This window comes from Microplitis mediator, chromosome 5 (assembly GCF_029852145.1).
Source record: "Microplitis mediator isolate UGA2020A chromosome 5, iyMicMedi2.1, whole genome shotgun sequence".
Classification (NCBI taxonomy): domain Eukaryota; kingdom Metazoa; phylum Arthropoda; class Insecta; order Hymenoptera; family Braconidae; genus Microplitis; species Microplitis mediator.
In genome coordinates, this window is record NC_079973.1 from 24,607,368 (window position 1) to 24,624,021 (window position 16,654).

The 16,654-nt window shown below is 31.2% G+C and overlaps 2 protein-coding genes across 5 annotated transcripts; one reads left to right on the forward strand and one right to left on the reverse strand.

Moving 5' to 3' along the window:
* The first annotated feature begins 44 nt into the window (after positions 1–44).
* On the forward strand, positions 45–2,935 carry LOC130667691 (SET and MYND domain-containing protein 4-like). The gene is made up of 5 exons (XM_057469463.1): positions 45–160; positions 259–436; positions 763–1,570; positions 1,647–2,262; positions 2,346–2,935. The coding sequence occupies exons 2-5, from the start codon at positions 399–401 to the stop codon at positions 2,843–2,845; spliced, it is 1,962 nt and encodes a 653-aa protein (XP_057325446.1). The 5' UTR covers positions 45–160; positions 259–398; the 3' UTR covers positions 2,846–2,935.
* A 170-nt stretch (positions 2,936–3,105) lies between these two features.
* On the reverse strand, positions 3,106–16,629 carry LOC130667690 (probable G-protein coupled receptor CG31760). 4 transcript variants are annotated; one of them, XM_057469460.1, is made up of 17 exons: positions 16,120–16,629; positions 13,918–13,977; positions 13,460–13,854; positions 12,176–12,390; positions 10,526–10,721; positions 10,209–10,449; positions 9,876–10,010; positions 9,329–9,596; positions 9,005–9,179; positions 8,632–8,764; positions 7,937–8,090; positions 7,384–7,708; positions 6,374–6,512; positions 6,201–6,306; positions 5,693–6,010; positions 5,379–5,630; positions 3,106–4,338 (listed from the first exon to the last, which is right to left on the reverse strand). In XM_057469460.1, the coding sequence occupies exons 4-16, from the start codon at positions 12,365–12,367 to the stop codon at positions 5,400–5,402; spliced, it is 2,613 nt and encodes an 870-aa protein (XP_057325443.1). In that variant the 5' UTR covers positions 12,368–12,390; positions 13,460–13,854; positions 13,918–13,977; positions 16,120–16,629; the 3' UTR covers positions 3,106–4,338; positions 5,379–5,399. The 4 variants fall into 4 exon arrangements, with proteins under 4 accessions (XP_057325443.1, XP_057325444.1, XP_057325445.1 ...); XM_057469461.1 differs by lacking the exon at positions 16,120–16,629 and adding an exon at positions 15,711–15,755; XM_057469462.1 differs by lacking the exon at positions 13,918–13,977 and having other exon boundaries at positions 10,209–10,446.
* Positions 16,630–16,654: the final 25 nt, after the last annotated feature.

Here is a 16,654-nt window from a genome sequence, read left to right on the forward strand (position 1 = left end):
GAATGTAAGATCAGCTGGTTCTTTGCCGTGTCCTCCATACACCCACTACGCAAATTTCGAAATCATAAACGCGCGTTATAAATATTTCTAGTACCGTTACATCACAAGCATTAAATACAACAATAATTACACAAATAACACTCAAGGATTAACTTGAAAGGTAATTTTTTTACTCAACTATTTTTATTCCACTTAAAATACTTTCCCCCTGACAGAATTAAAATTACATTTATTTCTTTTTTTTTATTTATCTTATAGTTAAACACGCCTAGTATTTAAAAGTCAACAAGGGATACAACAAACACGATGATCAGAGGTTCGACATCTAATTTTAGTTTCTGTTTTGCCTCGACAACGAGTAGATGTGCGTGCCAACGAATCCATCGTAAACCACCTTGATGATAGACTCCAGCTTTCCAGTGATACACTATTCTAGGTCTGTACTTACAAATTTTTTTTTCTTCATCAATATCTACATCAACTTGTACTCAAATTTTATGACAGTAAAGTTGGCGTACATCTGACAATTTATAAAATTTTAAAGTAATAAAATAAAATTTTTTTAACAAAAAAATTAAAAAATGGACTTTTAGAAAAATCTCAAGTCAGTATATATATTTTTTTTATTTTATTAATTTAATTGTTTATTTTTTTATATGTAATTTAAAAATTGTCTTGTGCAAATCAAATTTCTTACCTGCAATTTACAATTTTATTTACTAATTAAATAATTTATATTTTTTAAAATTCATTCATTTTCAGGATGACAATCGGAAAGTTTTTCAACGATCTCTATAAAGTAAAAGACGATGAGACTTTTATCAAGCAGTTCAATGATTATTCTAAATCCGGTAACAGACACAAGATGATCGAAATGATTATGCAATTACAACAGGTGTGTGGTTTAAAAGTTACTCCAATGTTTACCGGGAAAAATAACGAAAAAGCTCGACAATTATTCGGCGATATAAATTTTTTAGAAAAAGAAACAGCCAAGGAAACAGTTGCTTGTAAAATAAATCAACTGACTCAGGCACTCTTTGCCGTTGAAAGTAACAATTTATTGCCCATGGGCATTGAAATTGTTTTGTCTCGAGCTCGACACGCATTTAGTGTTGGATTGTACCAAAAGTGTTGTGAAGACTGTGATTATGCGATCCAATTACTTGATAATATAAAAATATCTTGTGAAAATGAGATCGATAATTATAAAAAAATGTCTTGTGTACTTAAGAGTCAGGCTACAAAATTAATTTATAAAAATAGTAATGAATTTAATAACAATAATAATAATAATAATAATAATAACTTATTAGTGAATATTGAAATTGACGGAAAGCGGAATAAAAAATTGTTAAGCTGCAGCGATGCTGTGACTTTTTCTCATAATTCTGTTCGCGGGAGACATTTAGTTGCTACAAGAAATATAAAAGCGGGAAGTGTCGTCATCATTGACAAACCTTTTGCATTTAGTACTGACAAACAAGCCCTCGGTACCAATTGTCTTCATTGCCATGTGTCTTTTTCATTAGAAGACAAGATAAAAATACCCTGTACCAATTGCCAGACAGTTAGTACACTTGTTAATAAGTATTTGAATTTTTGGAAATAAATTAGTAATTAAATTTTCTTGTTTTACTCTACAGGTTTCTTTTTGCAGCGAAAAATGCCGACGAGAAGCGTGGGATGGTTATCACAAATATGAATGCATGATATTCGATATTTTTATTGAAAACTTCAATTCAAACAGACAGCGTTCGCACCTTTTATTAGCGTACCGCGCTACTGTTATCAAGGCAATAAACAAGGACTTGAATACTTTGGATAAAGAATTTATGGATTTCCACAAAGAAAAAAATGAAGATGATAGAAGTGAGTTTATTAAAAGCGACACAAATGTATACGACCCGTTGGATTACAAGACAGTTTATTTACTGGAGACTCATTGCAAAAAATCTGATTGTCAGCTTAATTTAGCTCGCGGTATAAAAGCTGTTTATTTGGCTAAATGTCTTGAGTTTGTTCTTGAAGAATTTAAAATTAATGAAAGTCTTGGAGTTGAGGAAATAAAAACACTGGCAGTGGGAATTATGCGACATATGCAAGCAATCGATTGTAATGCCTATGAAATTGTTGAAAATATTCGGGATGAAAAAACGAAGACATGGGAGCCAATAAATATTGGGGGTGCTATTTATACGACTGTTAGTCTTGTTAATCACAGTTGCTACCCAAATGTAGTCCGACACTCTTATCCTGGCGGTAATTTGAATATTTAAATATTTGAATATCTTGTACTCAAATGTTATTTGATAATTTTTCTAAAAACTGGGAATTAATTTCAGGTAAAGTTGTAGTACGTGCGCTGAGATTTATAGAAAAAGGATCTGAAATTCTTGACTGCTATGGGCCACATTTTATAAGCGATAAATTATTGTCGCGTCAGAAATATTTGTCTGATAAATATTATTTTATTTGTACATGTGATGCGTGCAAGAATGATTGGAAATTACCTACGGGTGAAACAATATTCCGATGCTTGTGTGGATCTAAAATAGATCATAAGCAATCACGCTGCACACACGTGTCCTGTTCACGTAAAGCTGACATTAAAAAATCAAATGATCAGTTGATTAAATCAACTAAAAAGCGTGTCAGCGCGATTACTAAAATGTACGACGGAAATTACGTCCAAGCATTACCCTTATTATTAGAACACTCTGGGTTTGTTGATAAGAACTTAATGCCGCCCAACATTGAAGCCGTTAAAACACAGCAATCGATAATACAATGTTTCAATAGCATGGCTAACGTGAGTAAAAATTATTCGAGTTTTCTTTACTAATTAAACTTTAAAAATTTTTTAAATAAATTTATTATTGTGACAAAAATAAAGTAATTAATTCATTCACTGAAACATCACCTGATTTTTTTATTTTTAATTAATTTACAGTAAAATAATTAAAGTAAAATATTTATTCCAAGGAAATTTATTTTTTTTTTTGAAGGAAAAAATTATTTTATTGTCTTTAAAGTGCAAGTGAATAACCAATTATCACAACAGTTCTTATATCTAGTATATTTGCTAATTAATAGCGCAGTGATATTTTTTATGATCCTGAAGTTAGCAGACAGTTCAAAATTTTCGAATTTTATTTTCAACGACTTGATTTAAAAAAAAATAAAAATATGCACATTTAGAAAATTTAATAAACTATAGGTGCAATTTTTCCAAATATTTTTTTTTTTTATAATTTATTGTAAAAAATTAAGTCCAAAAATTATTGGACGTCGGCTTACTTCAGAATCGTATATTTTTTTCTTACTGACAGAAAAAAATTTTGATAATTTCCTTCTGTCTATAATTTTGATTATGTATATAAACACAAATTTCAGCTTAAAAATATGAATAATTAAAATATATCAATATAATTACATAAATTTTTTTAAACAAGACAATTAATAATAAATGATTTTTTTTTTAAGTCTCGTATACTACTTTTGTAAAATTTTAAATAGATCTAACAACAATTAACATAAATTATTTATCAATCTATATAAATATATTACAATTAAAAAAATTGATTACTAACAAAAAAATTAAATTGCGCAGTACAAGAAAAAAAATGAATAAACTTTAGTTTTACTTCTGTTCCTTTATTCCGAAGTTAATATTGATGTAAATGAATAAATTGCAGTTACAATTTTCCCGGTGATTTGAAATACTGGAAAAGAGGTTTACTTATTTTTGATACATTTATTATTTAAACACTTGTTCACTTTCCAATAAGGCATTTACGCAACAATTAAATTATATACATCATTTAATAACTTTAAATCCCTTCATATTCTTGTAGATATCATAGGGTTCTTTATCACTGCATTCACTTATAATATATATTTTATATTTAATATTTTAATAATTAAACACCCATTTAAACATCTTAAATTTATTTTTTAAAGATGTTATACAAACAACAAGTTGTGCGAATTTTTAACGTATCAAAGATACTTGCGGCATAGTTTTTGCGCAAACGAATGCTTACAATAAATATATCAACATCAGTGCTTAATATATATATATATATATTTTTTTTTTCCAACAGACACTTAAATAAATATAAAATTGTTTATCTTATTTAATTAAAAAAGTGATATATAAATTTTAAATATTTAAAAAATTTATAAAATAAAAATTTGGTTTAAAAAAATGATTATTATTTTAAAGCACTGAGTTTGATATATACAAGACACCTCGTTGAATTTTATGGAAAGTGTAGATAAAAATGTTGGTTGCATTAAAAAATTATTTATTTTATTTTGTCGTCATAGCCAGACCTATAATAATATCATTTATATTAATGAAGAAAATAGTATATTGTGTGACAAGGGATGAAACAAAATGATTTCAGACCACAATGAAGTTGGCTGGCATCACTCGCAGTCTAAAATCGTATTTTATCCTGAGTCACACACAATATTTTTCATGATTACCTGCATCGAAACTTGAAGATTCAGTGTCAGCAGGCAGTAAGAAACAAGTTAATTTCATGCCGATGATGTGAAGAACTATTAGAGAATGAGAAATATCTGATTTAGAGTCACTCATTAAATAGTAAATAAGACAAAAATATTATTTTTACTCATTTTTTTATTAATTTTATTTGGTTATTTAAAACTGTCACTTAAAAAATTAAATGAGTAAGCTGAAGTGACAAGTAAACACCCAAGGGAAGAAGCACACTGTAAAAAAAATTGTTTGAATTTTCAAAAATTGTATATAACGCAACAAACACATACATTTGTGCTTGAAATTTCATTACTAATTTCATATAGAATTTAAAATACACGTTTTTAAATTTTCAAATTAACACTTTGGATTTTCAAATACTTTTTTTTGAATTTTCAAATAAATATTATGAAATTTCAAATAGAATTATTAAAATTCAATATATGTTTTAGAATTTTCAATACTTGCTTTGAAAATTTAAAAATCAAGTATAAATTTTAAGTACGTTTATTAAAATTCATATTTTTTTTCTTAATTTTGAATACCAGCTTGATTATTAAATTACGTATATTAAATTTAAAGCTTTTTTCATTGAAAATACAATTCAAATATCTAGTTATGAAAATTCAATTCCTTTTGTATTGTAATATTCAAATTATTTTTAACAGTGCACGCATGTTTCTGCCTGATGTATGAAAGTATTTTTGAATTACGAATTCGCTAGCAGTTTGCAGCATCGGCTTGAAATTAGCTTGTTTCGACGAGCTGTAGAGACACTGAAACTTCAAGTTTCGATGCTGGTATCAAGAAAAGTAAATTTTTAAAACTATACAATGTATTTATATAAATATAATTAAAATATACTTACCTCATCATTATTTATCACTAGTCAGACATGTTCACCGTCACTAGTACTACTTGTACTTGTTATTCCTTCACTTTTACCCGCAGTGGTTTGTTGCTGCCTATTAACTTCTTGGCTTTCACGTTCTCTTTCACGTGCAGCTTTTCTTTCGCGCAAAAGTTCCATTCTTCGAGCGCGATGAAGACTTCCTGAAGGAAATGTCGAGTCTTCAACAGCTGCCGCGGCTGCTGCTGTCGCTCCGCGTTCAACTACCGTCTAATGAATGAATAAATACACTTAGAAATAATTAATTAATAATTAAAAAAAAAAATACAAACCTTGAGAATAAAACTAGCGGATGAATTTTTAGCATTGGGACTCTGCGCACTCCAATTATGGCCATGGGTACTAAAATAACCCCCCATTTTGGGTTTAATATGACGATTATGCATTTCCATGTGAACTATTTTCATAAATTCAATTTGTGCCGCCAGTTTTTGGATTTCTTCTTTAAGCTCTTCGTTCTCTTGATACAAATCGGTTGTTTCTTCAGCGACAAGGCCGCGTATTCCATTCAAGGAAAAGCTGGCCGTGATACCACGAGCACGAGCACGACTGTCCCACTGGTCACCGTGACCTCGTAAAACTCGTAATACCTACACAAACATATATATAAATATATATACAACTAAACTCCATTATCAATGACAAGCTCATTAAAATTCCTCTTAACTCTATTTACTGCACACTACTTTTGTCACGCGACTTGTGATTAAATTTATTTTTTAATTATCTTTTAAATTAACATACAAGTAAAATTAAATATAACATAGCAGTTTTAAATACCTTCGGGCCAAATACGAGGCCAACGGTCACCGTTGTCGATAATTGGGTCCGTAAAAAACCCAGGGTGTATTTAATATCCGGTCCAGCATGCGGAAATATAAAAAGACTGCAATGAAAGTAAATAAATAATTACAATGAACCATAAAATTAAAAAAAATTAATTAATTACTCACTGGATTGCTATCATTGTTGTATTTACACCAGCAATATTATAAATAGCATAGCTAATTAATCTCGCCTCATTGAATAAGCTCTCGGCATTGCGCACATTGTAGCATACTCTTATACCCCACGCGAGAAATAAAATTTCTCCTGCATAATTAAATTTAAAAAAAATTATAATCACCAGTTTATTATTTTTTTAGGTAGATTTCTTTAGAAATGGGTCTCATGATCGAATTATTAAATAATTTTGCCATCACAGGGTAAGAGCACCAGTACCCAGCCCCAAACCAGTAGCCAGCCATCTCATTAAAAATTATCTATATATATATATTTTGAACCAATGTTAAAGTATATGACCGGCTGGCTACTGGAGCTCTTACCCTATATCTTATTTTACCTAGTAGAGTCAAAAAATACGATCCACTCAAAAGTTTATATATTTATGTATGTATACATATATACCTGTATGTATCATATATATGATATAACGCGCCTTGTTATCACGATACCGCCCGCAATGGTTAACGGATCTTAATAAAATTTTATATACTCATTTATTGAACGATTACCTTGATCAAGTTCGAAGATGAGCCCAATCGGTCGATTAGTTTGGAAGTTGTGGGAGTTTGAAATTTTTTTTTTTTTTTCATAAAAATGAATTTTTTGGCTTTATTCTTAAATAACTTTTGAACCGAAAGCAATAACTTAATTCTGTAAAAAATATCTTAAAATTTGAACGATTAGCTTTAATTTTCACTGTAATACTTGATTTTTGTAAACATATTTTTTAACAATTTGATGATATCGAAAATTTCACAAAAAAACTAAAAAAGCTTATTTTTGCAGCTTAGTCTTCTAATAACTTCTGAATGATAAGACATGACTCATTTCCTTGAAATTTATGTCTAAGCTTACAAAATAAGTATTAATTACACTATTGTATTTACATAAGAAATCTACCTTTCCCTTCCGGGTTAAGCCGGATGGCTCTTTTTTTAAAATATTATTGAATACAAACCAATAGCAAGACTGTGATCCCACCAATTATATTCGCATTGATTAAACTCAAGACCTTGACTATCGGCAATAACATGAGCATCAGGCGGTGCGCTGAGTGTCCAAGTGCTCAAATAAATGATCATAACCAGCAGAATGGGTATCATCCACTGCAGTAGCTGCTTGTCTGTGAGCTTAACTTTGTGAGCACTCTTGACGCGATACGTCAATGATACTCGCCAGGTTTTCATTAGCAGAGCTGTGTAGGATATACAGAACCCAAGATGTCTTGTCCACTTGGTTGCTATACAAGAGTAGACGTCAAGTACAGGAAATATTGCAGCCATCTATAAATACCAGTGAAGCTCAAGTACTTTCTACTTAACTCTTAAATTAAGTGATCAATAAATTAAATTGTCAAACTAATCCAATTAATTTATCATTATCACGCCTTCGGTAATCGTAATATTTAATGCTCTCTTTATTAGTAATTAATAAGTGACAGATAGAAAAATTTATATTAATATTTATTATTAAAATAGCACTTGAGGCTGGATATAATAACAATAACTTACTTCTAAGTACATTATTGCACAGCCAAGTAAAGTTATGGATAGAAAAATAGGGGATGCAACCTTGAAGACTTTGAGCTTGCGATGTTTGTAGACGTAGAATATTAAAAGGACGGCGCCGCACGAACAAAATATCGAAAATGTCAGCAAAGTTATTCTGAAATTAATTATTTTTTAAATAATTATTCGGGGTTTCTACGGTTTCCATGGCGCCGCTAAATGACCGTGAATTCTTGTAGAACTCAACGAAATAAGACTTTCTTAAAGAATAAATTTTTCGATATCTCGCTTAGTTTTTGAGAAAAATGGATTTCGATAAAAATGCGATTTTTTCAAAAAAGTAAAATATTTCATAGATTTTAATATCTTTAATTTTTTTGTATTTTTTTCCGGAAAGTGCATTTGAAGATGAAAATTTTGAAAAAAAACGTCTTAATTAGTCCATTTTTGAAGAAGTTATAGCTATTTGAAAAGTCTTATTTCGTCGAGTTTACAAAAACTCGCGATCATTTAGCGGCGCCACGGAAACTGTAGACTTCCCAATTATTCATTTAAACTGTAAAATATCAGGAGTGAATCCGGATTTAAATAAAACCCGTAATTACTCCGAATTGACTCCCGATTTTTCACAGTAATTGTAAGTAATAATAAACATAAATAATTAATTAATTAATTAATTAATTAAAATGAATGAATACCTGAATGGCCAGTGATAAGTAGCTAGACAAGGTTCTGGACCTTTACAAGTAACACAACCGACAGCACATCTAGTGCATCTAAACATTTTATCATACAAATCACTTTTATTCATCTGCATTTCTCTCCACGCAGCTTTAAATTTGAATAAAAAATACATTGTTTTAGATAACAAAAAAAAACGTAAGGTAATTAAAATATTTAACGAGTAATTAAAAACATTGAGGGAACTCGAGGCTCTTTGCTGTATAATTAACGTTGAAAGATAGGAAAGATGTCTTGGGGTGCCTAAGTGATATATACAATATACATGTATATATATTGTGTGTATAAATAGAAGAATGGAGAGGAATAATATAGGGGTGCGGCGCATACCTTCAACGAGTACTCCGTCGAAAGCTGCGGGCTCTCTGGCAGCGGCACTTGAAAGATCGAGGCTGTAAAAGCCGTCACGACATCTGCATACGTAGGCACCTTTTACCCAACCGGGTGCTACGAATGATACGCTGATCTCGGCACTTCTGTGGCTGGATGGTCCTCTGTACTCGCACTGTAAATCCCTCGGTATAATTATTCATTAGTCCTACTATATTCATCATCATGAATTTTAAATTAACATATACATTATATACTATATATATATATATATGTATATAACTTTTGACACAATTATGTCTAATTAATCTTGATTATGTTTACTTGCGTGGTATCGTTGTGACACTTGTGTGAGCCTCTAAATGATTCTATTTGATTATCATGAGCTGCCGCGGAAGCAGAAGCATCTGAACGCTGATGCATTGCGGTTGAAGTTGAAGTTGAAGATGAAGATGAAGAAGAAGAAGACGAAGATGATGATCGAGTTAGAGCTGAGTCAGCGGCAAAACTGGCTGAGGATGATATATCTCCATCGCACTGGTTAACTTCCAGCCCGCTGATGTCGATATCCACACTTAAAAAGTCACGAATGCTGCAATAATCGATCGCGATTATTCAGTATGGTATACGACGACGACGCGTCTGTAAAAAGTTTTTAATAATATTCACTTTACAAAGTTTTGTATTGTATTTTTACTTTTTTTTTATAACTTATCTTGGCTTTTTGTATTTTAAATCAATACTTACAACAGTACTATAATACTTTAAGTAAACAATTTTTTTTTCTTAGCATAAATGTAAATGTAAGCTTTATATAAATATATATGTATATATATTTAAAAAGTGTAGTAGGTTAATTAAAACAAATTACCCGTTTCGCGTATCTGATTGTCGTACATAAACGCTGTATGATATTATCCACTGATGAGTTTTGCAAGATAAATATGGCAGCGTCCACCAGCCCATGTATGATTCTATTGGAGCTGATAATACGAATTTAGGAGATCTATATAAATAAAATAAATTAAGCCGTGAAATTGGTTTTGTTTATGGGAAAATTATGTAAAGGACGGATGGAAAGAGAAATCAGCACGTGCGCTCAAGGGAATGTGGCTGTGGGTGTGGAAAAGGTTTCATTATGTATGTATGTGTGCATATATACATATATAGTGTGGGGTAAGAGAAAAATAAAGTATTGAAGAACCTCAATTGCGAAGTAGAGCCTCCGGCATTCTCGAACCAAGGGAGTCCTGGATGCGGTCGATATCCCGCGCGCAGGGTGTCGCTTTCAAGTTTTATTGGCTCACCTATACTACTTGGCGTACGTTTTAGCCATGTTTCCGAGATAACAATATCCGTTGATGCATTCAGAACGACAACTCTTGTAGCAATTGCATTGTTGACCGACAACAAAAGTGATCGGGCTACGGCGTTCAATAGTCCTGCTGATTTCAATTATCAATCAATAGCTCATTTATTCGCGGATAAATAAATTTATTTGTTGCTTGATTGAAATCTTACGTGGATGATTGTTTGACCCGAGAGTCTGTAACATTGTAGCGGCCATATCTATCTTCTGTCTGGCTGCATCAAAACGTCTTGGATCCAATGCCGCCCCAGTTGGAAGTGATTTATAACCGGCAGTCGACGCACAATCCTCGCCAAGCGAATTCGATGACGCGGCTTCAATAATATCCAGGGCTTCTTCCACTTCGGCCTTTTCACATAAAAAACATCATCAGAGTAAATAAATGAACAGTCGAGTAAATAAATATAACGCATGATTAAATAAATAAATTTATATCCAGAACTGATGTTAAATCAATTGTACGAAATTTGAATACCAAATAGTAAATATTATAAATCAGAGAGCGGATTCTGCTGTAATTTATTGACAATTGTATTGGACAAACTGACACAAATTTAAGTTTAAATGTTTTATTTTAAATAATTCATTGTTTAAAAATACGGAATTAATGACTTCGCGCTTCAGGAATATGAGAATAATTTTCACTGAAAATTAGTTTTTTAGGAAATTGTGTGAGGACCCAAGTTTTATAAAGAAAATAAAAGTTTATCACAAAAATTTTTATCTCTTGTAGCAACAGTTTATAGCAGAAAATGGCTTTGGGCGAAAAATTTTCCACTTTTTCAAGAGCACAAGTTTTAATAATAAAATTAAACTTTTGGTTCGTTTATTAAAAACGAATTTTACGTTTTCACACACCGACACGCAGCCTAACAAACAATGGCGATTACTCTAGATAAATTTGTCAATTAAAAAATTTAATTTGCATATTTATAACTCATCGACTTGATAAAAATTTTTTAAATTTGTAAATGATACAGAAAATGAGCGCTGGCATTTTTTAATTAAATTTTATTGTGCAAAATATTTAGTTAATTAAAAAAAACCCGTTTTCAAAAACAGTACTTACTTTTATCAGTGTAATTAAACTACATAATAAAATCAATTAAACGTACTAGTGAATAAATTGCCTAAAATAATTTAACCAGTAGTACAATTAGCGCTCTCGTGTTTTAAATTTGAAATGTGCAATAAAATGTTTTTTTTAGTGATATAGATTTAATTATTAAACTATTATACTGTTTGAAAATTTATATTGAAACAGAGTACATAAAAATATAGGTCAATAAATAAATAAATTTAAAGTTAAAACTATAATCAAAAGCAGTAAAGCATTAACGCGAGGAAGAGAACTAGTTAAAACATTTACAAGTTGGATTAAATTAATGCTCCGGTAACTCAACGAATGTAATTTTCAACAGGTCGAGTTTGGTGACGAGTCGAGTTCTCAAAAGCTTTTATTTTCTATCCGGAATAAAATGGAAATTGCATTCCATCGACGGAATGCCGACGGCTAAATAATAAACAATTTTTATTTTTTTTTATCATTCCGTCTCTCATCTTTTGTCTTGATATTTCAAGTAGAAACAATAACTGCTACAAACTCCTCTTTGAGTTTCTTTTCTTGACAACAAGATAAAGCCGAATGAAGAATATTCTTTAGGTTGTTTTAAATTTTAATTTACTCTTTGTATTTTGATAATAAAATATGAGCAAACATTCTCGCAAACAACCAGTAAACAAAGTATAAAGTATATGTAGAGCAAAGGTTTGTTTGGGACAAACAATTATATTTATATTACCCGACGAATATCAAAGGCTCCGGGATTCCCACGAGACAGAATGGAACTTGTTGTGGGTGGTAGTGATGTAGTTTTGGTTGATGTACTTGCAGCACCCATTGTTGCATGAACATACGTCATGACCGCGATGGTGGTCATCGTGGTCGTGGTCAGATGTAATGCTGTAACGTGCCAGCTTCTGTTGTACTCCATCCCTTTCTCGGAAGTTTAAAAGCCTGAAACATTTCACGTGTCGTTGCAAATAAATAATTCATTCAACTTACGGCCATATAATTGTTCATTACAGTAACAGGGGTTCGTACTTCTTTCTCTATTACACTCAAGTCCACGAACGGTACTATTTTTGTTGGGCTTATGGAGTAAATGGAAACTTTAGCCGAGTTTTTCTCTTGAACAAACGAATATTGTCGAACAATTAAAGCGCACTTCGCTAGATTAGACAGTAGTGCATCAATGTAAGGTCTGTATTTTGGATTTACAGATTTTGTTTCCGAAAAAAACTCAGCCGAAAATATCTGAAACCCCTGGTAAAGAGATTAAAAAATCACTGGGGTAAGTCCAAGCGGTGTAGGTGTTAAAATCAGCGGTGTAAATTTCAATACCGAAAGCGGTGTGAAAATAACGCCGCCGCCGGTGTAAATATTCTGTACCGGTGTTGAAAAAAAATTCCCCGGTGTTAAAATAACGCCGCCGCCGGTGTAAATATTCTAAACCGGTGTTAAAAAAGATTCCCCGGTGTTAAAATAACGCCGCCACCGGTGTAAATATTCTAGACCGGTGTTAAAAAAAATTCCCCGGTGTGAAAATAACGCCGCCACCGGTGTACATATTCTAGACCGGTGTTAAAATAACGCCGCCGCCGGTGTAAATATTCTAGACCGGTGTTAAAAAAAATTCCCCGGTGTGACAATAACGCCGCCACCGGTGTAAATATTCTAGACCGGTGTTAAAATAACGCCGCCGCCGGTGTAGATATTCTTTACCGGTGTTAAAATGTTTTACTTTGTGAATATTTTTACTTACTCGATCACTATACTTGTTAATAAATGATATTTTTTATTAATTTTCATAAAGAACTGACATTTTTTGTGTTTTATAATCTTTACTCCAAGCGGACGCAGTTTACCCCGCTTTTACACCGGTTTAACACCGCCGAGTTACGCCTACACCGGTGTAATTTCATTTTAACACCGGGCGGAATTAAAATGAGTCCATTTTTAACACCGCTCTTTTTACAGTGTAGAGAAAGTAGAACGGAACCATTAGATAAATATTTATATTTACCTGTCTGTGTTTTTTTATCTGGAGATCTTTTAATTAAGAAGTTTTTTTTTTTATTTAGTTTTTAGGACTCAGGATTTCGAGTTTATTTCTTTATTCTTTTCTAAGTCCCGATATCACGGGAGCCTTTTTCTGGTGTACAAACATAAATTTAACGTTGAGAATTATTAACTCTGACACAACGCTGGCCGCTTTAAATTTTAGCGCCGTTCGACGTGAACGTGCCTTCGACATTGCTGGGATTTTTTTTTTTATATCAAACGCCCAAGGGCCTGAGGGAAAATGAGGATGGATGAAAAAAATCACGGACGTTGTTTGCTCTGATGAAATGAGTTTTTTTTTGCCCCGACGATTTTTAATTATTTGGTCATTTAAACTTTTGCATGATTTATTGAAACCTGAAATAAATAAAACTGATTTATTTAAATAAAAAAATATATATAATGATGAATTATAATTACAATTAAAATTAATAATTGGACGTAAAATTGATTTTTGTTGACCTCTGCCCTCAAATCGTGCTGAAAAATTTAATTAAATACCAAAATAGACATATTGCGTGGTATTAATTTATTTCATATTTTTTCTTTATATTATTATACCGCTAACATGTAAAACATAAACAGAATTTAATCTTTTATAGAACAAGACTTTAAAGGAAAAATATTGTGTTTATAAATAAATGTACTTGTGGTTACAATAAAATTCAAAGTTTAAAAAAAAATATTCCAAGCGTTTGTTGAAATAAAAGTATCTCATATTTTCAATAAAATATTTCAACAAATCCTTATATATATATATTAGGGTGGGTTGAAAAAAAAACTTTTTTTTTGTTTTTCTTAGCATGGGGGTAGAATTTGTACCTTATAAAAAAAAAAAAATTTCAAGAAAAAAAAATTTTTTTACTCAACATTTTGAGGTGGCCCACCGTTTTTTAAATAAATAATTGATTAAACGGGGTAGTTCCACGAAAAAAATTTTTTTTTGTCCAAAATCGTGGAAAACATCTAATAATTGTCGAATGTGATTTTTTTTTTACTTCACTTTCATTTTAATTCAAATGAAAATGCTTTTCATTTTTGGATTTTTTACTTAAATTACAAAAATAATGGAAAAAAATTTTTTCAACTTCTGACTTTAAATTAGCTTTCAAGGGGACACCCTACAGATTCTAGAACACCATGTAATTTTTTTCGTTAGGACTACCCCGTTTGATTGATTATTTATTTTAAAAACGAGTGGGCCACCTCAAAATATTGAGTAAAAAAATTTTTTTTTTCTTAAAAATTTTTTTTTTATAAGGTACAAATTCTACCCCCATGCTAAGAAAAACAAAAAGAAAATTTTTTTCAACCCACCCTAATATATATAAATTTTTAAAAAATTTTTTTTTCATCAAACTAATTGTGCTCCGATGTGTGAAAGTTTGGAAATAAATTTAAAGCAATTTCTGTTGTTAAAAAAATATGAACTAATATCCCACGTAAGGTAGATAAAATATATAAAGTAAAAGATGTATATATATGTTTATACAGTATAAAATAGTATGATAGGGTTGTGAAGACATGCCGGAGGGTTTTCGCAGCAATTTCATGAGTCACTTGTCAAAGTATATAAACCCGTGAGTAACGAGGGACAAACTTGGATATAGATAATAGACTACGTACATTAACAAATCGATTCTTAGACTTAGAATCGTGCTTTTAATAGACATTATACCGACAATAACACCTCGCAAAGTGCTGAAGCTATAGGATAATATTTAAATAACAGGGTAATAAAATAATCATTAAGTTAAAAATACAAGTCTATTATAAACTCATTGACTTGCAGAAGTGAATCGACAGGTGGATTCATAATTCAACCATTATCTGTAATCATTTGAAATATCTTCAATCTATCATAACTTTAAACTAATTGATCGAATGTGGACTGCATTGATATCCGGCACTGGGCAGAGTATTTGTCTCCAGTTAATGAAGATAGGGGAGAAAAGTAATGAAATAATAATAGAGATATATGAGAGAATAGATATTAAATGTATAACTGAAAAAGTGACAAGTGGGTGGCCAGATATTGTGGGCGAAGCAGGAGCTGATCCAGGAAATATGAGAGGCTCGAGAGAATACGTGGGTCGATCGATGCAGCAACCAACAACCTGCGGCCTACGGGACAAACTCACAGCAAATCCTATCTACTCTTTTGTACTCTAACTATTATGTATATTATTTTTATAAATAATATATATACCTACCTGCTGAAGCAGTTATACTATTTTATCAATAATGCATAAATAATAATAATAATAATAATAATAATATACCCACAGCGGTAAACTTTTATATTTATAAATGACCCTAAAAAAAACCACTGGTTTTTTTAAATCTCTCAGTTATTATTTTTATTTTTAAAAAACACTTGTGATAAAAATTATTTAGATTTTTATGTTTAAAAATTTTAAATTCTCATCACAAATAAAAAAGTTTTATAAAATGTATTTTTAAAACTGAAAGTAATTGTGTATTTAAATGTAAATGTGTTTCGCAAGCGTAAAAAAAATAATAAAATGAGTGAATTGTTTATAATATAAAAAAAAGAGTTTTAAATTGCCGCAACAATTAGTTTATTTATAATAAATATAAGTATGATAAGTGATAACGTACGTATAAACAATAGCGACTAGTGATTGGCATAAATAACGCGGGAAGAGATAAAAAGCAGCGGATATTGCGTCCGAGTGCTCAGTATGACTGTCCGTGAGTAACTGACGGTTGTGCTCTCGTGAAAAACAGTCAGATCCAGAGCACGAGCAGAAGCTTTTTCATCGTCTGTGTGCTGGTACACGGGCACAAGTACTCAGTGTACTGGTGTTGTAGCTTCTGGTGATGTTGGTGCTTAACGTTTCCGATAGAGCTTTAACTATAACTGACTACTGGGTAACGATGGTCTTGGGTCTAGGTCTTAAGTCTAGAATCTCACTCTCGATCGCCTGCGCGCGAATATACCAATTCACCCCCATATGATATTCACAACACGTGCATGCTTCAATAATTCAAATGTATGTGTGTGTGGGTGTGTTACGACTTGCTCATGGTACTTGCGCTCATCGCACTAACTTTCAAATATAAAGCTCGATTAATTCCCCCTTATATTATATTACACTATTACAATTCTACAGTTACACACACACATACACAC